Source organism: Delphinapterus leucas, chromosome 7 (assembly GCF_059928025.1).
Source record: "Delphinapterus leucas isolate spDelLeu-1000000601 "Yukka" chromosome 7, BTC_Dleu_Yukka2, whole genome shotgun sequence".
NCBI classification, from domain to species: Eukaryota; Metazoa; Chordata; class Mammalia; order Artiodactyla; family Monodontidae; genus Delphinapterus; species Delphinapterus leucas.
The window spans coordinates 54,289,178-54,310,966 of NC_143135.1; the positions used below are offsets into that span (position 1 = coordinate 54,289,178).

General features: G+C 55.7%; 1 protein-coding gene across 3 annotated transcripts in view; it reads left to right on the forward strand.

The window, feature by feature from the left end:
* Positions 1–17,793, forward strand: part of CAPN5 (calpain 5) — a 57,070-nt gene extending 39,277 nt beyond the window's left edge. For all 3 annotated transcript variants that reach the window (XM_022593891.3, XM_022593892.2, XM_089915336.1), the window contains 10 exons: positions 3,380–3,588; positions 6,869–7,061; positions 7,905–8,098; positions 8,788–8,865; positions 10,280–10,475; positions 11,124–11,246; positions 12,367–12,563; positions 13,476–13,591; positions 14,128–14,264; positions 15,219–17,793. In XM_022593891.3, the coding sequence (XP_022449599.1) occupies positions 3,380–3,588; positions 6,869–7,061; positions 7,905–8,098; positions 8,788–8,865; positions 10,280–10,475; positions 11,124–11,246; positions 12,367–12,563; positions 13,476–13,591; positions 14,128–14,264; positions 15,219–15,401 (1,626 nt within the window). In that variant the 3' untranslated portion in view covers positions 15,402–17,793. The remainder of the gene's footprint in view (positions 1–3,379; positions 3,589–6,868; positions 7,062–7,904; positions 8,099–8,787; positions 8,866–10,279; positions 10,476–11,123; positions 11,247–12,366; positions 12,564–13,475; positions 13,592–14,127; positions 14,265–15,218) is intronic.
* Positions 17,794–21,789: the final 3,996 nt, after the last annotated feature.

A 21,789-nucleotide genomic window follows, 5' to 3' on the forward strand; every position in this document is an offset into this window, starting at 1 on the left:
AGTCTTTGATTTTTTTTTTCCTTTCGATTTCCAGTTTCAAAAAAATGAGTTGTTTCCCTGCCACCCTCCAATAGTGACTAATTATTTGTTTGTGTTAATATCATCATGGTCTCATGGATTTGAACATATTGGATGTGTTTTCATTCATCACTGTCATTATCCTTTACTGCTGCTCCAATTGGCCTGTCTTTGGCTAGTGGGAGCCTCTTCAGATTGGTCCTGAATCCTCTGGTTGCTTCCTTGATTTCTGGCATGACCGGATGTGGTGTGGAGGGTGTGTGGTTTGTGTGCCCGTGGGAGCACACCTCCCTGGACAGACTGCTTCCTCTCGCTTGGTACCCTGGCTGGCAGCAGAGAGGGGCTGAGGGGTGAGAAGGCTGGCCTGGGGCTTCCTTGAAGGGCTGTGGTGTGGGAGGGAAATTGAGGCCCATGGAGATCGCTGACTCTGTATCACAGGCCCTGGAGCCTCATTAGCTGCCTTTTGAGTAATAGAGGGTTCAGAGCCAAGCCCTGGGTTTATTGATCCTCCCGTGGCCCCAGTGGTACCTCCCAGCTCCTGGGAGGGCTCCTCTTCTTCCCTCCCCCCTCCGCCATCCTTCTTCCACATCCCGTGCAATCCAGAGCTTTCAGAGCAGGGAGGAGTGGAGGAGGGTGCAGTGGCCAGGCCAGTGTTCCCAGCTTCCGACTCTCCATTGCTCTGTGCCCCTGCATGTACCCCCTTTTTTGCAAAATAAATTTATTTATTTATTTATTTATTTTTGGCTGCGTTGGTTCTTCACTGCTGCACATGGGCTTTCTCTAGTTGCTGCGAGCAGGAGCTACTCTTCGTCGCGGTGCGCGGGCTTCTCATTGGCTGGCTTCTCGTTGCAGAGCACGGGCTCTAGGTGTGCGGCTTCAGTAGTTGTGGCACATGGCCTCAATAGTTGTGGCTCTCGGACTCTAGAGTGTAGGCTCAGTAGTTGTGACACACGGGCTTAGTTGCTCCATGGCATGGGGGATCTTCCTGGACCAGGGCTCGAACCCGTGTCCCTGCACTGGCAGGCAGATTCTTAACCACTGCGCCACCAGGGAGGTCCCTGTAACCCATTTTTGATACACTTTTCTGTCCTGAAATCAAGTGTCAGGGAACCTGCCAGGGGTCAGGGCAGAGGCCGGCCTGGGAGTCTTCACTGAGAAAGGACACACAGTTGACTGAAAAGGGACCAGCTAGTAATCAGCCCTTGCTGGGTGCTAGACTCTGTGTCAGGCTCTGAAGCCCTGAGTGTGAATCCTGCCTCCCTCACTGGTGCCTGTGGGTGGCCTTCTGCAGCGACTTCCTGCCCTACCCCTCAGAAGACAGCCCTGAGGGTTCAGGCGCTAAGGCACTTAGCTGGGCTCCATTAGTGGCTGTAGCGCCTCTCACTGTGCTTATCATTTTCATTGTCTTGGTCGCGAATGTCCCACTAGGGAGCATTTCTCTTTGCCAGCATCTCTGTTGATGGTTAGAGGCGTGTAAACAGAAGCATCCTTAATGAGGGTGGGCGTTGGGAATGGCTTTTGGCTGAAGTCTCTGTGCTCAGGCTGCTCCGGACCTTGGGATTTATTTACAGCCTCCTGATACATCTCTGGCTCCTCAGACGGATTGCCTGCGTGCCCACCCCCATACCTGGGAGTGATTTTCTTCTAGAAGATGGTTCTTCTGGTCTTGATGGGGTTTGGCTCCTCTGGGTCCTTGCCCGAAAGGGCCAGCAGGTCCCCCTGACTCAGCAGGTGAGGGTTTTTTCCCCTGCCTCCCCACCTCCTGCTGCCCCAAATTCCTCTGTTCGTCCTAGTCTGCTGGGGCGATGCCCACTGCCAGCTCTCAGGACACCTGCTCAGAAGCTACTGCTTGTCCTCCAGGGTCAGGCCCACCACTCCCTCCTCTCCACGGCCCCGCATGTACCCTGTGTCAGCCTCCGCACTTGCCTGTGTGCCTGCCTCTCCCACCAGACTGGGAGCCTCCCGAGGGCAGGGACCATGTCTGAATCATCTGGGTCCTCAGTGCCAGTGTGGGGCTGGGTGCAGAGTGGTCCACACTGATAAAGAACTCCTTATTTGGAGGCAGATAGACCTGCGTTTGAATCCTGGCTTCAAACCCAGGTCTGCCTGCCTCCAAAGAATGTGTATTTTCTAGCTATGAGATCCTGGACAAGTTACTTGCCCTCTCTGAGGCTTGATGTTCTCATCTGTAAAGTAAGGATGGATGTATTAGTAATTTCATGGGGTGGTTGTGTGGATTGAACCGAGATAACCCATGGCAGTCACAGGCTTGGTATCTGGCATTTCCAAGATGCTCCATAAATAATCAATTTTATTAAGAGTCCCAGTGGATGCCTGTGAATTTATTCATTCAGTTAACACATGTTTATTGAGGACCCTCTCTGAGCCAGGCCCTGGACTAGGTGCTGGGTGGATAGCAGTGACCAAGACTGACGTGTCTCTGCCCTAAGAGAGTTGACATTCCAGTGACAGTATCAGCACTGAACACAATGTCACACACTTGTGTAATTATAACTGGGGAAAGTGTCTCAGAGGAGAAGTGCCAGGGGCCGTGAGTTGGATGGACGGGGGTCCTGGCCTAGTCTGAGGAGTCAAGGAGGGCTTCCTGGAGGAGGAGGGTAGGCCCTAAAGGACAAGTGAGAGTCAGCTGCAGGAAGAGCAGGTGCGGAGCTCCTGACCAGAGAAAGAGCCTGGAGCAGGGCGCAGTAGGTGGAGGCTGGGGTGGGTGAGGGTAGAGACATGAGCCTGGGGACAGAGCATATTAAGGGTTTGGGCTTTATTTTCCAGGGGACCTAATCAGAAAGATCACTTTGCTGCTGTGTGGGGCAAGAGCAGATGTGGTTGCTGATGCTGTTAGTGTCCCGGGGCGAGGAGATGGGGGACCGGGCCAGGGCGGTGCCGGGGGGCTGGAGAGGAGGAGATGCATTTTAGCAGAATGTGGGAGCTCAGATTGCATGGAGAGAGGGAAAGTGGGGAGGCCGGCATGGCTGCCAACTTCTGGCTCGGGCAGGACAGGGGGCATGGTGGCACCACTGACCAGGCAGGAACTTGCGTGGATGTGCTATATTTCTGAGGGGGAGGATGCAGATGGAGGCATGAGGAAGGGAAGGGGAAGCTCATAGAATCTTAGAATGACAGAGCTGGGAGGAGCCTCAGGGGGCCTCCAACCCCTTCAGGGATGGGGAAACTGAGGCCCGGAGATGAGAAGGATTTGCCCAAGTCCCATACTGGTTCATGGCAGAGATGGGAATTGAACCCAGTATTCCTTTCCATTTGATTCCGTGGAGGCACGCAGCCCCACTTCCTCAGGAAGCCAGCCGTGACCCTCAGTGTGTCCCATCCTGTCCCCCTCCCCGTCCAGGTCATCCCAGACTGGAAGGAGCAGGAGTGGGACCCCGAGAAGCCCAACACCTACGTGGGCATCTTTCACTTCCATTTCTGGCGCTTCGGGGAGTGGGTGGACGTGGTCATCGATGACCGGCTGCCCACAGTCAACAACCAGCTCATCTACTGCCACTCCAGCTCCCGCAATGAGTTCTGGTGTGCCCTGGTGGAGAAGGCCTACGCCAAGTAGGTGCCAGGGTTGGGCGGCCAGGCTGGGGTGGAACTGCTCTTGGGCTCTGTGCGGGTGTTCCTCTAGCTGGGGCTCCAGGCACAGAGAGGTGAGGGGCAGGTGCAAACACACACAGCGAACTCAGAGCCCGGCACCCAGAGCACAGTCAGGTGTGGTGGAGGCCTGGACTGCAGGGCCTCTGGGTACCTGGTGTCAGGTCCCCACAGTCAGCCCACATAGGGAAGCCCGCTTCTACCTGGGAAGATGGAGGCCCAGGCAGGTGTCCTGCAGGTAGCTGGGGGCAGAGCCAGCAACCATATTCAGGTCGATGGTTCTTTTCCAAAGATCCAAGTTGCTGAGCCGTCCCTGGAGGCCTTGTTGGGCATGTGGTGTCTCCGAGCCTGGGCTGGTCGAGGAGCCTGGGACAAACCACTGCCTTTCCTGCTGGCTGGGCCTCCCCTTCACCCACCCACTGGTCTGTCTACCTGACTGTCCAGCCATTCTATCTTTGCTGCCCCTCCTCCTGCTCTGTGCCAGGCCCTGGGTTCCCAGCATGGGCATGAGCAAAGGTTTGCTGAGCTGTGGAGGGCTTTGGGGCAGAGTGACCTGCCCAGGCCCCTGCAGGACAGGTGCAGGCCTGGTGCAGGAGGGCCAGTGGGGTCAGAGACCAGCTCTGTGGGAGCGTCTCCTTGATTCTTCCTCCCAGGCTTGTTTGTCACTCTCCTTGGATAGTGTGGTGTGTGTGTGTGTGTGTGTAAAAGGAAAAACAAAAACTCCATCATCAAAAACAAACCCATGGAACCCTCTTGCACTGTTGGTGGGAATGTAAATTGATACAGCCACTGTGGAGGACAGTATGGAGGTTCCTTAAAAAACTAAAAATAGAATTACCATATGACCCAGCAATCCCACTACTGGGCATATACCCAGAGAAAACCATAATTCAGAAAGACACATGCACCCCAATGTTCACTGCAGCACTATTTACAATAGTCAGGTCATGGAAGCAACCTAAGTGCCCATCGACAGACGAATGGATAAAGAAGGTGTGGTACATGTATACAATGGAATATTACTCAGCCATAAAAAGGAACGAAATTGGGTCATTTGTAGAGACATGGATGGATCTAGAGACTGTCATACAGAGTGAAGTAAGTCAGAAAGAGAAAAACAAATATCATACATTAATGCATATATGTGGAACCTAGAAAAATGGTACAGATGAACTGGTTTGCAGGGCAGAAATAGAGACACAGATGTAGAGAACAAACGTATGGACACCAAGGGGGCAAAGTGCCAGGGGCTGGGGTGGTGGTGGGATGACTTGAGAGATTGGGATTGACATGTATACACTAATATGTATAAAATAGATAACTAATAAGAACCTGCTGTATAAAAAAATAAAATAAAATTGAAAAACAAACCCATGAAAACATGTCGGCAGATTCCATTTTCAGTCCTAAGAAAGCAAAACCCGCCCCCGGTGGTCAGTTGGTCACCATCGTCCTTGGTGCAGGCTCCTCTCCTCCCACTCTGGGAGACCCACTCAGTGACTCAGTGGGCTAGCTCTTTTTTTTTTTTTTAAGTAAAATTTTTATTATTTTAAAAAATTGTCCAAAATATAATATTTATCATTTTGACCATGTGTAAGTGTGCGATTCAGTAGCATCAATTACATTCACAATGCTTTGTACCCATCACCACTGTCTATATCCAGTATAGATGATGATACTTTTCATCATCCCCAACATAAATTCTGTTACCCACTAAACAATAACTCCCGCTTTCTCCCTTCTCCCAACCCTGGGAACCTCCATTCTGCTTTTTGTCTCTATGAATTTTTCTTTTCCAGGTAACTCATGTAAGTGGACTATTTGTCCTTCTGTGTCTGCCTTATGTCAATTAGCGTAGTGTTTTCAAGGTCCTTCCATGTTGAAGCATGTATCAAAATTCCATTCCTGTTTATGGCTGAATGGTATTCCCCTGTATGTGTGTGCCACATTTTGTTTATCCATTCATCTGTTGATGGACACTCGGGTAAACTGTTTCCACCTGCTTGCTGTTATGAATAATGTGGCTATGAACATTGATGTACAGGTATCTGTTTGAATGTCTCCTTTTAGTTCTTTGGAATATATACCTAGGAGTGAATTGGTGGGTCGTATGGTAGTTCTGTGTTTACATTTTTGAGAAACCACCAAACTGCTTTACACAGGGGCTGCACCAGTTACGCTTTTTTTTTTTTAATTATTTACTTTTAAAATTATAAAAAGAATGCATATCTGTTATAGGAAATCCAGAAAATATAGGAAACTATGCAGAGGATAATAAAACTCTCCTATACTCCTGCATATTCTCCCAGGTTGCTGTTCACCCCTTCCCTGTTTTGGGCCATCTGGGTTAATGGGGCAGCTCCTCTGTTCCAGACAGCAGGACATTGTCCCCTCAAGGCCCCACCCCCTCTCCATGTCTTCCGTTTCTTCCCTTTGCTCTCCCTGCACCCTCCCCCACCACTGGCAGGTCTTTTAACATCTTTGATGGCTCTTTTGTTTGTAGGTTACCTTGCAGAACCTGTGCTGGTGTTTTGTGGGCGCATATTTTCAATTTATGGAAATGGTATTTTGTCATATATCCCATTCTGCTTCTCATGTTCACATTTGACACTCTGCCTTTAAGACCCCAACCTTTTTCCTAACATTTAAATAAGGAGCCACAGCTGTGTCCTAGCACCTGATCTATTGCACATAGTAGATGCTTAATCTTTTTGAAATGAATTATTGCATACATTTTAGACATAATTGGAGTCCGGCTGTATTGCCTTTTCATATGTAACAAGCAGGCACTAGCATTTTCCCTGCAGTAGGAATTCCTTTACAGTGTTTTCTTCAATGGCTGCTTGAGATGCAACATTAGCTTTTAAAACGAGTTCTCTGTTGTTAGACGTTTAGGTGATTGCTAGTTTTACATTGTTATAAATAATGTTACTCGTCCAGAATTATGTCAAAAGACATATGAACTTTTAACACTTCTGAAAAGAATTGCTGGATTTCTGGACAGCTAATTTTTGAAGATGGGGCTATGAAGGCCAAGGGGAATTTGAGTGACAAAATGGTGTGGTTCAGTGGGACAGACGTTGGCCTGGGAGCCGGAGACCTGGGTTGGCTCTGTTGTGTGGCCTGCTGTGTGACCTTAGCAGCTCTCTTAACCTCTCTGAATCTCAGAAATCTCCCCTATCAGGTGAAGGATTTAGACTGGCTGGGGAACATGAGCTGGGAGTTCTTTCCACATTGCTTCCAGGCTGGCAGGCTGTTACCAGGCCCTGGATGGAGGCAACACAGCGGATGCGCTGGTGGACTTCACAGGTGGGGTTTCCGAGCCCATCGACTTGACCGAGGGTGACTTTGCCAGTGATGAGGCCAAGAGGAGCCAGCTCTTTGAGCGCGTGTTGAAAGTGCACAGCCGGGGGGGCCTCATCAGTGCCTCCATCAAGGTGAGAACACAGAACCGAGCCCCGGAGGCGGCCCCTCCCCTTCACTCACCCTGATTGGGGTGGGAGGTGACTGGCTTTTCAGGGAGAGCCCCTGCCCAGGTTGGATCACAAATCCAGACCCTCAGCCTCATGGCGGGAGGGGAGCAGTTAGAGGGTGCAGCCCCTCCCCAGTGCTGGACAGCACAAGCCTCAGGCCCCCTGCCCTAACCTTTACACTATGAAAGGCCTTGCCCACACTGTTCAACTAGCGTCCCCCTTTTCCAGCCCTTTCATAACGGAGTGATAGGTCCTTTGGCCAAGGTTTAAGGCATCACAGTTGCGAGGCGATGGGAAGGGCGAGGGAGCCCCTACTGCCTGCTGGCACAGGCCTGGGCTCTTCAAGAAGATCGTCTTATTTCATTGACTGCTCACGTTTTGGGTGGGAAAGTTGGGACTCAGTGAAGGCAGAATTTGAACCCAGGTTTGGCTGACCCAGTGGTATGTTGATAAAAGACTGGAAAATTAAAAAGCCCTGGTTTGCTGACTTCTGTGGTGTCAATACTCCCACCGTGGTTGATTTCAGGCTAACGTTTTCACAACCAGATTGCAAAACTGAGCCAGTGCTAGTCGACTCCAACACAGCCCTGGGCTGATCCCATTGCAGGTCCCTTCCTTCATCCCCCACTGCTGTTCCCCGGCTTTGTAAGGGGCTGTGAATTCGGAGGTCAGTCCCTAACCTCAGAGGAATGAGGTCTCCCCTTTGTGCAGGGCTGCCATTCCCTCCCCGTCCTGTAGGGGGTGGTGTGGCCTCTGGCTCCAGGTGGAGCCTGCCCTGCCCTGCCTCTGAGCAACTGTGTCCCACAGGCAGTGACAGCGGCAGACATGGAGGCCCGGCTGGCGTGTGGCCTCGTGAAGGGCCACGCGTATGCCATCACTGATGTGCGGAAGGTGCGCCTGGGCCGTGGCCTGCTGGCCTTCTTCAAGTCAGAGAAGCTGGACATGATCCGCCTGCGCAACCCCTGGGGCGAGCGGGAGTGGAACGGGCCCTGGAGTGACACGTGAGGCCCGGGGCTTGGGCAAGGACAGGGGGCAGGCACCGGGAAGACCCCAGGTGGGTGGGCCGGGGTACGAGGACTTGGGCAAGGACAGGGTGGACTTCCTGGAGGAGGTGGCACCAGGGCTGGGCCTTAAAGGATTTGGGGGAAGGATGACATTAGGAGAAGACTTACTTTGGAGCAGGCATGTGTGTGTGGGGGGGGTAGATTCAGCATGGGCAGAGGTCTGGAGGTGGGGATGAGCTGATTCCTATAGGGGATGTAGAGACCAGTCTTGGTGCTTGAGTGGGGAGGAAAGCAGGGAGGGAGGCCACCAAGGGTGGGAATGGGGGTGACTGCCCTGTGCTTGGCTAATGGCCCTGGTGAGGCCAGGAGAGGAGCAGAGCCTAGGCCCCCAGTGAAGGAGCTCCCTTCACTGAGGGTCAGTCCCCCCACTTGCCCCAAGCCTGCAGCTTTGCTCCCAGACCTCCGGATCCCCGGCATGGTGGCAGCCCACGGTTGCCTGCGAGAGTGGGCAGACAGCACTTCCTGGAGAGGGGCCTGGGCATGGCCCTGGGTGCCCCCAACTACACCCACACTGATGGAGGCCTAGTGCTGAGCTGTCCCTCATGCCTCCTGACCCTTGCCAGAGTGGCCCTGAGGGCATCCCTCTGATACTCCTCTCTCTTCCCTCCCCTGTGCTCACATCCCAGCTCAGAAGAGTGGCAGAAAGTAAGCAAGAGTGAGCGGGAGAAGTTGGGTGTGACTGTGCAGGATGATGGCGAGTTCTGGTGAGTGTGCTCTTGCCCTGGGCAGATGTCCAGGGCTGGGAGGGGAGCCTCCTGTGTGCCGGGCAGGAGGTGCTGGACAGGGAGGCGGGAGCCAGGGCTCTAAAAATGCCCCACCATCAACTTGCCGTGTGGCCTCGGATAAGTCACTGCATCTTTTTGGGCCTGTTTCCTCCTATGTAAAGTGAATTGGGCAGAATGGACCCTTTCGTCCCCATAGCCTCCACTGCCCATGTCAGGGGACCCTGGGCTGCTCTGGTACCCAGGCTGAGCCCTCGGCAAGTAGGCCAGGGTACCAGCAGGTGGGGAATTGACCAGAGGGCAGAGGGCATGCTGGCAGCCTGATGCCGAGAGCAGGTAGGAAGAGGAGAGGCCCTTTGGAGGAGCTAAGACTCAGGGTGCAGAGGAGCCCTTTGGCGAGGACAGAGACCCAGCCCAGAGGCAAGAGAGCACACTTGGGTTTGGGATGGGAAGAGTGAGTTCAGGGAGGTGAGGAGGTGAGCTTGGAGGATGGCAACAGCCTTGCTTAAAGAGCGTGATAGTGACTCCTGCATTCATTCACTCCTGCATTCATTCATTCTGCATTTAGCCCTGTTTGCCAGGTTCAGTGTCTTTCTTCAGCAGGACACTTGATTTGGGGACTGAGCCACTTCCTGGAGGGATACAGGGTACCCTGTGTGTGGGAGATGTTGTGAGGGCCCCAGGCAGATCCAGACGCAGATGGCAGTGATCCTGGCACCCCAGTGAGGTCCCCTCCTGCAGGTGTCAGGGGAGCCGCTGCAGGAGGCCCCCCAGGCCTTTTGGTCTGGGCTCCTGTGGATGAGATCCACTTTGCCCAGTCTGGCTCAGGGGCCAGTCGAATTAAAACATAGCAGTAGAAAACCCTCATCAGGAAAGGGCTTCCTCCTAAGGCCTTTCTCAGATATGTTCACCCTTGATGCATATATGTGCACACTTGAAGGTGGGTGGGCACTTCCCTTCCCCCCGCCCAGGCTCCTGGAGGTGTGGCAGTATCCTGGCCACTGCAGCTCGCCTACCAAGGGGTTTCCACCACTAGCTGTGGATGATAATGGATGGAAACTGTAGAGGGCTGTACACGTTAGTTGTTCATACTATTAATAATTGTATCGGCTAGCCTTTGGCAACTCCTGTCTGCTGGAAGTTCTATTACATGCTTTTATTGTTATTGCATTGCTTAATTCCTGCACCATCTCTGTGAGGTAGGCAGCTGTCATTAGATTTATTCCCGTTTTACAAAGCAGGAGACTGAGGCCAAAAGAGATGTGAAGGGTCCGTGTGATGCCACGTCCACACTTGCTGTGTAGGCTCGTGGTGCAGAGCATGTGGGGCGAGTGGGCAGGCTGGTGGGCGGGGTGGGGTGGGGAGACCGGCCGGCTCAGCCCCTTGCCACGCCCAGGATGACCTTTGAGGACGTGTGCCGATACTTCACGGACATCATCAAGTGCCGTCTGATCAACACGTCTTACCTGAGCATCCACAAGACGTGGGAGGAGGCCCGGCTGTGTGGCGCCTGGACGCGGCACGAGGACCCGCTGCACAACCGCAGCGGGGGCTGCATCAACCACAAGGACACCTTCTTCCAGAACCCGCAGGTGGGCCTCCTTGGGGATCCCCACCGCCCCCACCCCTTGAGCAACTGTGGGGCCCTCGGCGCCGTCCTGCCACGGACTCCTGCACGACCTCGGGTACATCCCTGTACCTCCGTGGGGTTCGGTGCACCGTTTGTACAGCGGGGTTGGATGGGCGTGTCTGGGAGGTCGTGTCACCCGCAACCTCACAATATGACCTGCAGGCTCTGAGGACTAATGAGTGCCCTGATAAGAGTTACGGGGACATTTTATTTAGAGGCTGAGCTGGGGCCTCAAACCCCTTGTTTCCACACATGGTGCTGCTCCTTCTGGGGAGACTTGGCCAGGCTGGATCCCCACGGGACTCCTCCCCTGCGGCCTCCTCGGTCATGACCCTGGCACCCGCCTGGTCCTCACGCCCGGTGTGCCTTCATTGAGCACCAGCTGCATGCAGGCTCGGAGCTGAGCATCCATCGTTTCCCCGAGTCCTCCCACCCCGCATGCAGGGTGGACGTTGCCAGCCCATCTCACAGATGAGGGACTGAGGCTCGGAGAGCTGATGTGACTTGCCCAAGTTCACACAGCTGAGTTCTGGGCTGAGCTTTGGGAGCCACCGAGCCCGTTTTCGGTGCGGTCTCACCATGTGCCCCTCTTCCTCTGCTGCACCCGCAGTACATCTTTGATGTCAGAAAGCCAGAAGATGAAGTGCTGATCTGCATCCAACAACGGCCCAAACAGTCCACCCGCCGGGATGGCAAGGGTGAAAATCTGGCCATTGGCTTTGACATCTACAAGGTGAGGCCAGCTGGGACCCCTGCTCTGGGTAAGGAGAGTTTGGGGAGAACACTCTAGAACACTTTGGTCTCCGACACCACCCCTGTCACCTTGGCCACATTGGCTGATGCCATGGTTGTGCTGTGACACAGGTCCTGTTTCGATCCCCACAGAGGCCCAGCCTGCCTCGGATTGGTCCCACTGGAGCTCTCAGCCTGATTTCTTCTTGCCCAGACCCACAGGCTGTTTGGACGGGGAAGGGGACGATTGCTGGTGGTCGGGCCTGGGCTCTGGGGGGCCCCCCACGGCTTCCTCCCTCAGGGCTCTGGCCCCCATGAGTTGGAAGCCTTGCTGGGCACTGGGGAGAAGCATCCTGGGCAGAGCCAGGAGGGCTTCCCACTGGCCGCTCCCCTGGCCTGGGCCCCAAGGCCTTCCACATGTTGTGACGTCCCGTGTGTGATGACACGCAGCATAGCGGGGCACCGTGGGCCTGCCAGACACCAAGAACCTAATGAAGCCAGGTGCATGTGCTGGGCCCACGGCTTGAGCCGAGGCCCTGGCATTTGACGTGCTGGGTCGTATTGTAACCGTTTGTTCACGTCAGCATGTTGGAACATTCACTGCGTGCTGATGTTGTGACTCTGACGTGACATGACCTTCGCTGACGTGACTACAGCTTATCATGGCACTTCTTCCAGGAGTTGTCCAGCATGTCCCGGCAGCTGGTGATGTCATTTCATGGACACATGCTGTGTCCTGCACAGATAGTGGTACTTGATTCTGTTGTGATGTCAGAAACCCCGCAGACATTGTCACCAGGGGGATTCCCGTTGCCACCCCTCTCAGTAGCTTTATGAGATCTAATTCACATACCATATGACTCGCTCACTTAAAGTGTATGAGTTGTGCGGCCATCACCACAGTCAATTTTAGGCCACTTCCATCACCCCAAAAAGAAACCCCACACACTTTAGCCGCCACCACCCAGTTGCATCCACCTCCCTCCCCGCCAGCCCTAGGCAGACAGACGCTCATGTACTTCTGACTCTGTAGATACGCCTTTTGTGGCAACGAGGGGGAGATGTGCGGTGCGGGGTGGGGTGAGGGGCTCTGTGTGACCCAGTGTCTCCGCCCCCATCAGGTGGAGGAGAACCGCCAGTACCGCATGCACAGCCTGCAGCACAGGGCGGCCAGCTCCATCTACATCAACTCCCGCAGTGTCTTCCTGCGCACGGAGCAGCCCGAGGGCCGCTACGTCATCATCCCCACCACCTTCGAGCCAGGACACACTGGCGAGTTCCTGCTCCGAATCTTCACTGATGTGCCCTCCAACTGCCGGTGCGTGGGGACTGGCTGGGGCCCTGGGTTGGCAGGGCCCAGGTCCACACCAGGCTGGCCCGCAATCTTCAGCCCAGAGATCTTCAGTGTCGTCCTAAGACATGGAGCCTGGGCCTCCACCCTCCCTGGCCTGACATTAGCATCCATCCCCTTTCTTTCCCTTCCTCTCCTCCCCTGTCCCAGCCTCTCTTGGCCACACGAAGGAGCAGCTGCTCACGTGTGCAGAGTGCTTCACAGTTTACAAAGAAGCTTTCACTCATCTCATTTGCTCTTCCTGAACCCTGGGGTGGGAGGCCTGACCCCTTCATTTTACAGATCAGAACTGGGGATTGACGTTGGCTGGGGGTGGTTTCTAAGTCCGTGCCACCAGTGGCAGAGTCCGGCTAGGTGGACCCTGAAACCATCCCCATCCCTGCTGCAGTGCAGACCTGTGCATCCCACACTGCCCTCCCACCTTGCTAGGCAGCCCAGAGTCGGTGCTCCCTGCCCACGTCCCAGACTGGGGGGGGGCAGCTTGTGGAATTAGCGGACCTCGGTCCCGCCAGTCTGTGCTGTGTTGGGCAAGCCCCTTCCCCCGGCGATCCTGATGCTTCCTAATCCGTAAAATGGGCAGAGTGGCAGTCACTTATCTCCCAGGGCTTTGTGAGGATTAGAGATAATACCTGTAACATCCCAGCAGAGCGCTTGGCACACAGTAATGCTCGGTACATTGCTTTTCCCTTGGGGGAAGAGGGGGCACCCTTGGGTAGGGATGGGGCAGCGGGAAGCTTATGGAGGTTTGTTTGCCCGAGACAAGCATTGCCTGGACTAAACACTGCTCTTGACCCCTGCCCCACTCTTCTTGAATCCCTTGACCTTCCGTCTTCCCGGACCCTCTCCATCACCTCCCGCCCCTTCTCTGCCCTGCATCAGGGAGCTACGCCTGGATGAGCCTCCCCGCTCCTGCTGGAGCTCCCTGTGCGGCTACCCCCAACAGGTGACCCAGGTGCATGTCCTGGGGGCCGCCGGTCTCAAGGACTCCCCAACAGGTGAGCTTGCCTGGAGAAAACCCCCAGCCCTCCTCCCCTCCCAAGCCACAGACACAGCCTCCAGAGCTCTCCTGCTCTCACTCATTGAATGAGCAAACCCATCCTGACATCCACTTTGGGCCCAGCCCTGGGATGAAGCTGGGCGTATAGAGAAGAACACGCTCTGCCTCCTGCCCTTGGGCGGCTTCCAGTGTGGGCAGTCAGACACAGGGACAGGTAGCTAGGAGGGAGGGCTCAGGGAAGGCTTCCTGGAGTGGGGGGCCTTTCTCCAGGCTAAGGAGGTATTAAGGTATGAAGCCTGGTGAAGGAAGGTAGGGGAGAAAGGTGCTCCGGGCAGGGGGAACAGCTTGGGTAAAGGTCTGGAGACCAGAGATTACCAGTGTGCCCCCTCCTGTCTCTGGAAGTTAGGGAGCTGGCTAGGCTCTGGTCTCCCTTCTCCTGAATACATGAGCCTAGGCTTCTGCTTCCAGACATCTGTCTCATCCGGGACCTGTCCCAGCCTCACCCTCACCCCGTTGCCCACTCCCTCTTTCTAGGGGCTAACTCATATGTGATCATCAAGAGTGAGGGGGACAAAGTCCGCTCGGCCGTGCAGAAAGGCACCTCGGCGCCTGAGTATGATGTGAAAGGCATCTTCTACCGCAAGAAGCCAAGCCAACCCATCACTGTGCAGGTGACCCACCTGTCTGTGGTCCCTCCTGGGCCCCCCGCCTCATGCTTCCGCACTCAGAGTGGCTGGGCCCCACGTGGCAGGGCCTTTGACAGGGACCTAGGAACACTGGGTTCTGGTTCCCACTCTGTCCCCGACACGGTGTGGCCTAGGGAATTCTCTTACCTACCCCTCCCGGTGCCCCAGAGCCCCCTCTGTGGGGTGGGATGAGTTGGATTAGCTGTAGGGATTGTGGGACACAGCAGGGTCAGACTCCTGGCCAGGGACAGTGGGCATCTCTGCCAGCCTTGCCCCAAAGCCTTGGGAGTTGTTCCTTAAATTCCCCTGGTGGCAGATGGTGGGGGTGACTATTGCCTGAGAGCAGGGGATCAGAAAGCCAGTGTCCTGGGCACAGGCTTCCTTCCCCTCTCAGGCCAAGGGGGCCACAGTTCTGAGCTCATTGGCAGGAAGCCCTCTGTCCCTGGGGTCCAGGCCAGCATCTCTCCCGGTAAGAAACCATCTGTAAACAAACGCTTGGGTATCCTCGGGGAGCTACTGTAGGGTTTCCAAGTTTTTTAACACTGAGTCCTTCCGGATCAAATCACAGACCCATAGATGTTTGGGCTGGAAGCACCCTTAGGAGCCGTTGATCCAAACCTCATGTTGAAGATGGGGAAACCAGAGCAGGGGGTGTATCACTTGTCCAAGGTCACCCAAGGTCAACAGCAGAGCTAATAATGACAGATTTAACTGTATACATGGAAGGGAGCTTTGACATATGGGAGGAAGCCTGAGGCTCTGGCAGGGGCATGGCCTTGCCCAAGGTCCATGGTGAGGCAGATGCAGGGCTCCTTTTCCTCAGCCCAGCTTGCATCACAGGAAGGGGAGTCAAGGCTCTGCCGCCGCTGTCAGCAGCCCTCACAGACCCATAGTCCTTGTCTTGGAGATGGCCCCCAACCATCCTCTGTCTCCTTCCAGATCTGGAACTACCGAGTCCTGAAGGATGAGTTCCTGGGCCAGGTGCACCTGAAGGCCAGCTCGGACGACCTCCAGGCCCTGCACACCCTCCACCTCCGAGACCGCAACAGCCAGCAGCCCAGCGACCTGCCGGGCACCGTTGCCGTGCGCATCCTCAGCAGTGCCTCCCTCACGGCCATCTGATACCTGCCCATCTACCTGCGCCCACAGTTCTCACCACCACCTGCATGTCCCCAACCAGGCCAGGGGCTGACCTGGGAGCCGGGACACTGGCGTCCTTTTCCCAGCTTTTCCACTGACGTGCTGTGTGACCTTGGGAGGTCTCTGTCCCTCTCAGGGACACTTGCCTCAGCGTCCCGAGGACCCCAAAGCATTCCCTTCTCATAGAGGAGTCGTCTTGCCTGAGATTTAAAATAGCCCTCCCTACCCCAACTGCCACCATGGCTAAGGGACTCTATCCGTTGAAAACCTTCTCCCAAGGCCCTGCTGTCTGCCAGCAGAGTGCCAAGAAGATGTCACTTGTTTACACACAAACTACCACATCCCCAAGGCCCACTCCTGCCCCTTGTGTCCCAGACCTGCCCCAGTGTCCAAGACTTGCTTTCTTTGTCACCTATATCTGGTTTTCTAGCCACCTTGAAAGGACTCTTGGCTATTGGGTCCCTGCCCAGGCTAGAATTTGGGAAATGTCCAGGTGACATCTGTCCATTCTCGAATCACATCCACTCACCCGCCCATCAGGTATTTATTCAAAGGAGATTTGCCAAATGAATAAACGATGCCCATGAGACCCCGTGTGGAGCCGGGCCTCTCCTCGCAGCTCTGGGAGACCCGGCGTCCGTCCTGGGCCTCGCCTCTGCTCTCAGGTCCTCTCAGATACAGACGCCCAGAGGAGCTGCAGCCACCTTCTCCTAGGTTCTGATTGCGTTCCCAGCCTCTGGTTTAGGGTCCCTGGCGAGGTGGTGGAGAGGAAGGGCGTCCTGCCTCCACTGCCCTGACGCGGGAAGGAGTGTGTCTGATGTAGTGGGCCAGGCGGGGAGAGACCTGAGGGGTCTGCTGCAAGACCTGGGCTTTTCCCGGGAGCAGGGACTCTGGAGTGGTGATCTCAGGCCCGCTGCCATCAGTTTGCGCACTGGGCTTGACAGGAGATGGTAAATCCATTGTCTGACCAGAGGCCCTTCCACCAACATTCCCCTCAAAGCGTAGCCGAGGAGCCATAACCCTCTTGCTGCCTGGACCAAAACTCTCCTTCTAGTCCTCAACGTTTTATATTCTTTCCGTTTAAACTCTCAATTTTAACCAGGGGTTTTTAAAGGAAAACTGAAAGCCAGAACCCTTTTTTCTTCTTAAGCTCCAGTTCCTGTGATCCTCTGATTTTATTTTGATCTGCTTGGGGAGGGACGTGGCGAGGTCATACCTTCTCAGAGGAGGTCTGGAGGTGGATGAAGAAGATGGGGGTTTGTACTTGGATGTTTTACAAGCCAGCACCTACTGTGTTCTTGGAGAGTGTTGGCGCTGTGACCATCTTTGGATCTCCCTGTGCCCTTCTCAGGCTCCAGACCAGGTGATGTCAGTGAAAAAGTCCAGTTGGTTCAAGATCAGGAATTCCTGTGGCCTTGCTGGGAATTCCTTTGGGGAACCTGACTTTTCAGCTCAAGATCTGGCTCTTGGGTGCGGTGACCTGGCTGGATATGCTGGATTCTTGACCCCTCGCTCTGGCTGGCTCTGCTCCTGTGTCCTGGCCCTGGGTCACAGGAGGGGCCAGGAACTGAATGACAAGGAGAACAAAAGGATTCCTTCTCGAAAAGCTGGGACTTCTCAAGAACCCGAACCTAGGGTGAGGACTTTGCGTGTGACCAGGAGCAAGTTGCTTAAACCTCCTGTGCCTCGATTTCCCCCTCTGCAAAGTGGGGCCAGTGATTATCGTTTGTCAGCACTCTTACTAGCAAGTGCTGTATAAGGGCAAAACAATACCCTTTCTCTATGTATCTTTGTATCCGTACACACTATACACAGTCATGTAATCACCACTTCTCAGTGTCTGTTTGAAAGGAAGACTCCTGAGTTGGGTGGAGCGTCGAGGGCCGGATAAGCCAGCTTGGGGCCTCTGGGGCCGACACACGGGTCTTTGCTCAGCCGTGTCCACCTGGGCTACGGGGGCAAACCAGGACCAGCTGGCAGACCTGTGTGGGCTTTAGCCTGGGGGCTGGGCATTGTGTCCCTCGACTCCCTTCTCAGAGAGAACTGGTTCGGCAGCCCTGCCTTTGCTCCCTGCCCCTCTTGGTTGGCTCCTGGCTGTGTGGGGATCCTGGTCCCCCGGAGGCCCTGGGGACTGGGCAGGTGAGGATGGAGCTTTTTCAGGCCGGGACTGGAGGGTGAGTGGGGAGAGCAGCTGCTCTGTTTGCCTGGTGCACCCTGCAGCCCACAGGGGCCTCAAGTCCCCATTTGCAGATGGGTGGGGCCCCTGCTGCACAGCACCCCGAGCTGGGCTGCGTTCCCCTCAGGGTCAGGGGAGTGGAGACCTGTTCTGTTCTCAGAATAAATGTTACCACAATTCCAGAAAGGCCTTCCTGTGTCTGTCTGTCCCTCTGGGGATATGGGACAATGAAGGGAATGTTTCCCAGGCCTGGGTGACTGTCTGGTTAGAGAGCCACATGAAGGAGTTACAGCTGAGGCTGGACCCCGATGCCTGCCTGGTGGGACCGTGCTGGCATCATTCGGCTGTCCCTTCACCTGGCCTTTTCCCAAGTCCCGTCCCAGGCACGGGGGCGGGGGGAGCAGCCACAGTGCCTGCTCCGGGGCAGTGTACAAACTGGTGGGGAAGACATGCAGAGAACCAGTGGCGAGGCAATGTGGGAGCTACTGGGTGTTCCCTGAGCCTGCTGGGGGCAGGAAGGCCTCGCCCTGAGACAGTTGTGGAATAGAGGGGGGCAGCCGCATGAAGGGCAGCCAAAAAGGAGATGGGCTTATGGGAGTACAGGTGGATGTAGGGGATCAGAGTGGAGGCTGTTGAGGGGGAGATGATGGCAGCTCGAGCCAGAAAGCTGGGGGTGGCGGGGAGGAGAAACCAGAGAGATTTCAGAGGTAGAGTGGACAGAACTTGGTGGCTGGGTTGGGAGTGGGGAGTAAGGGAAAAATAAATGAACTAAGACCAAGATTTCCTCATAAGACTGTGAGAGAAGGCTGTGCTGAATGATGTGCCCACCTTAGCGTAGTGCCTGGCCACTGGTGGGTGCTGAGTAGCTGTAGCTGTGCAGCATCTGGAGGGGACCACATACCCCCGCGCCACTCCGCACCCATCCTTCACGGCTCAGACCTGCGTTCTGCCTGGGGCACCATTTCCTCTTCGGGCCGCAGCTCTCCCATCTGTGTGAGGCTGATACCACTCGCCCACCCAGTCTGGCCGGCTCCTCAAGAGATGATTAGAGGGGTGGTAGGTATCAAGTGCGGACGGCAGGTGGGAGTCCAGCAGTGGGGACTGTTCAGGAGCAACTCCGGTCATGGGCACCCAACCAAGCACACTCCAGCATCCAGGGGTCTTCAGGGGTCAGGATCGTCGGGTCAGAGGGAGCCCCAGCCTTGGCAGAGCCTGGGTCCCAGCGCTGTTGCTTCCCACCCGCTGCTCCAGGCAGAGGCCGGATGCTCAGCCTTGCTCTCCAGGGGGCGCTGTCGGGCAGCTGTGCCCGGGAGGTGGCGCAGTTGGGCCATTGGTCCCTCCCTGGGTCCCCCACCCCATCCTTTGGGTGGCAGCCAGGTGGCCCCTTCCCTGCAGGCACAACCCAGTTACAGAGACTCCAAAAGAGTACCTCCCTCCGCCCTGGCCAAACCTGTCCCGGAGAGGCCTGCTTGGCTGGGGCTGCTGCCAGGGTCGCTGCAGGCGAAGGGCCACGACGTGCAAGGGCCAGGTCTCAACAGGGAGTCCTCGGTGTCACTGTTTTCGCTGATGCTAATAACGAACATTTTGTTCACTCTCTTCCTCGTTTACCCTCCTCCCCTACTGTAAAATCGCATTTTCCACCTCAGTTTGCACGAGTCCCTGGTACATGCAGCGTTGCTCCCAGTCAGCTGCTTTGAGAAGGTTTCCTAGATGATTAGAGACAGCAGGCATCCCGCGCCCCAGCCCCCAGAACAAGCTGTGGGGCAGTGGTGAAGTGATGAACTTCAGGGGGACGCATCTGCGGCGAGCCCTCGGGAAGTGGCCTGGGGCAAGGGCAGTGTCTGTGTGTGGGGGGCGCGGCAGGGTGGCAGAAAGGGCCAGGGGGCATGGCTTGCTACCTCCTGCCCTGCCTCGCCTGGTCCTTTGCTCTGAGTCGCAAACAGCCATTTTGTGGAGAAGGAAACAGTCTTGGCAGACAGCAGGCAGGGGCCAAGACTCAGCAAATCAGTGACCAAGTTGGGATCAGAACAAGGTTTCCTGCCCAGGTGCTGAGAGCAGGTGGTGGGCATTACTGCAAATGACAGGAGGCAGCTGAGGTTGGGATGAGTGGCTCCGGGCCTGCTCCCACGCTGGTCGGCAGCACAGCTGAGAAAGACCCCAGTGCCCCGGCCTCCCCGCTGGGCGGCCAGGGCTCCGCCAGGGCCCTGGGCAGCACAGCCCGCCTCCCATGCTGATGTCACGACACCCAGACCTCGGAGGGCCCTCCAACTCCGCCTCCCGGGGGAAGGCTCTGGAGTGGGGAGGAGAGGGCAGCAGTGCCGGCCGGAGAGCTGCCCTGGGCAGGAAGGAAAGGGAGAGACCGAGAGAGAGAGTCACACAGTGAAAGACCGCAAGACCCAGAGAGACCCCCAGAGCAAGTCACGGAGCAAGACAGAGGAAGAGGGGGCTTGTGTCTGCAGATTTTCCCACACCTGCCACCCCAGCTTCCCGAGCCCTCTGTGCAGGTGGCAGGGGCAGCCAGGCCGGTGGGCAGCAGGGACCCAGGTAAGGATGGGCTGCCCGCTGTCCTGAGCCCTGGGAGAAGGGTTTGCTGGACTCTGGGGGAGTCATGGGCTCAGGCCACCCTGGAGCCACTGTCCCCACAGCCAATTGCTCCTGGTCTGGGCCCCCTGCCATCTCTGACCAGAGCTGGGACGGGGGGCAGACATGCTGGGGGTGGCAGACAGAGTCCTCTGTCCCTGACTCTTTGTCTCCTTAGGCCTCTCTCAGCCACTATCTCTTTCTTTACCTCTCTCCTTGGATAAGTCGCTTCCTTCCTCTGTGCCTCAAATTTCCCATCTGTGAAATGGGAGATGAAGCCCCATCAGCCATGGTTGTTGGGAGGACAAGGTAAAACTGAGCATGGGTACAGAAATGTAAATACAGTTCTGTGTTCTCTGTTGTCAATTTAAAAAGCAATTAACTTGAACAGGGATTAGTTATTATTTTGAAGAAAAAAAATGTCTATTTTGTAGCATTTTCCTTACACGTGGCCCTTAAATTCTATGCCCTTTCAACCCCTTTCCACCCGCCAAGGCCCTGAAGGCCCAGGTTCTGCCCCTGGCTCTCGGGGCTCACACTGGTGCAGGATGCCAGCACCACAGCTGGGCATCCTCTTCACGGACGTAGCTCCCCACGGCAGCTGCCTGCTGGCCTTTGTTGAATTCCCTTCTCAGCTAGACACCCAGGCCAGGTGCAGGTCTCCAGAAGGACGGTGTGCCTGCTGTATCCCGGAGCCCCAGGGCAGGGGTCAGGGCTCGGGTGTCAGGTAGTGTCATGGGCAGAGGATCAAATGTCCCAGCGCCTCTGAATGCACCTTGTGAAAAATTGATGCTCATCCTGGGAGGCAGGTAGGGGGCCAGAGGGGCCTCATGCTGGGGCCAATGGGCTGGGGCTGCTTTTGATCACCACACTCAGTCCCACGAGTCCTTCCTGAGCTGTCCCTGTGCTGTGTGAGGTGATGGCTGAGCCCCACACCCTACCCTGTATCAACTCCCTTACTTTGGGAGCAGAGGTGGGGACAGACCCTGACCAGACAACAAACGCATATAGTCAGGGCTAGATAGAGGGAAATACTGGGGCTCTTGGCAGCCTGGGGACAGTCAGGGAAGGCTTCCTGGAGGAGGTACCATCTAAACTGAGCCGTGAAGCATAGGTGGGAATTTATTAGTCAGAATTCCAGGCAGAGGGTCCAGTGTATACAAAGTCTAAGAGGTATAAAAAGGGCCAGCATATTTCAGGAAGAGTGAGTGCTGAGAATGGCCCAAGGGCAGGGGTGAGGAAGGAAGAAAGCAGAGAGAGGCAAGACTGAGACGCATCGTGCTGGGCCTTAAACGCTAGATGAGGGAGGGATTAGAGCCCCCATCCTAAAGGCCGGGGGTGCTCTGGAAGGGTTTTAGGCACGTCGTGTCATGAGCAGGTCATGTACAGCCTGACCCTCCTCTTGGGCCAGGCTGTCCCTGTCACCTGTACTCCTGGGGCAGCTCTGAGCTGGGTGGCCAGAGACCAAGTCCTAATCCTGAATTTGTCCTGTCCTGCTGTGTGACCTTTGGCAAGTCTTGGTCCCTCTCTGGCCCCTTTGTCCATATGCCCAGGGGAGGGGGCTGGACTTTCTACTTCTTAGGAGCCCTTTGGGAATCTCTGAATAACAGTAGT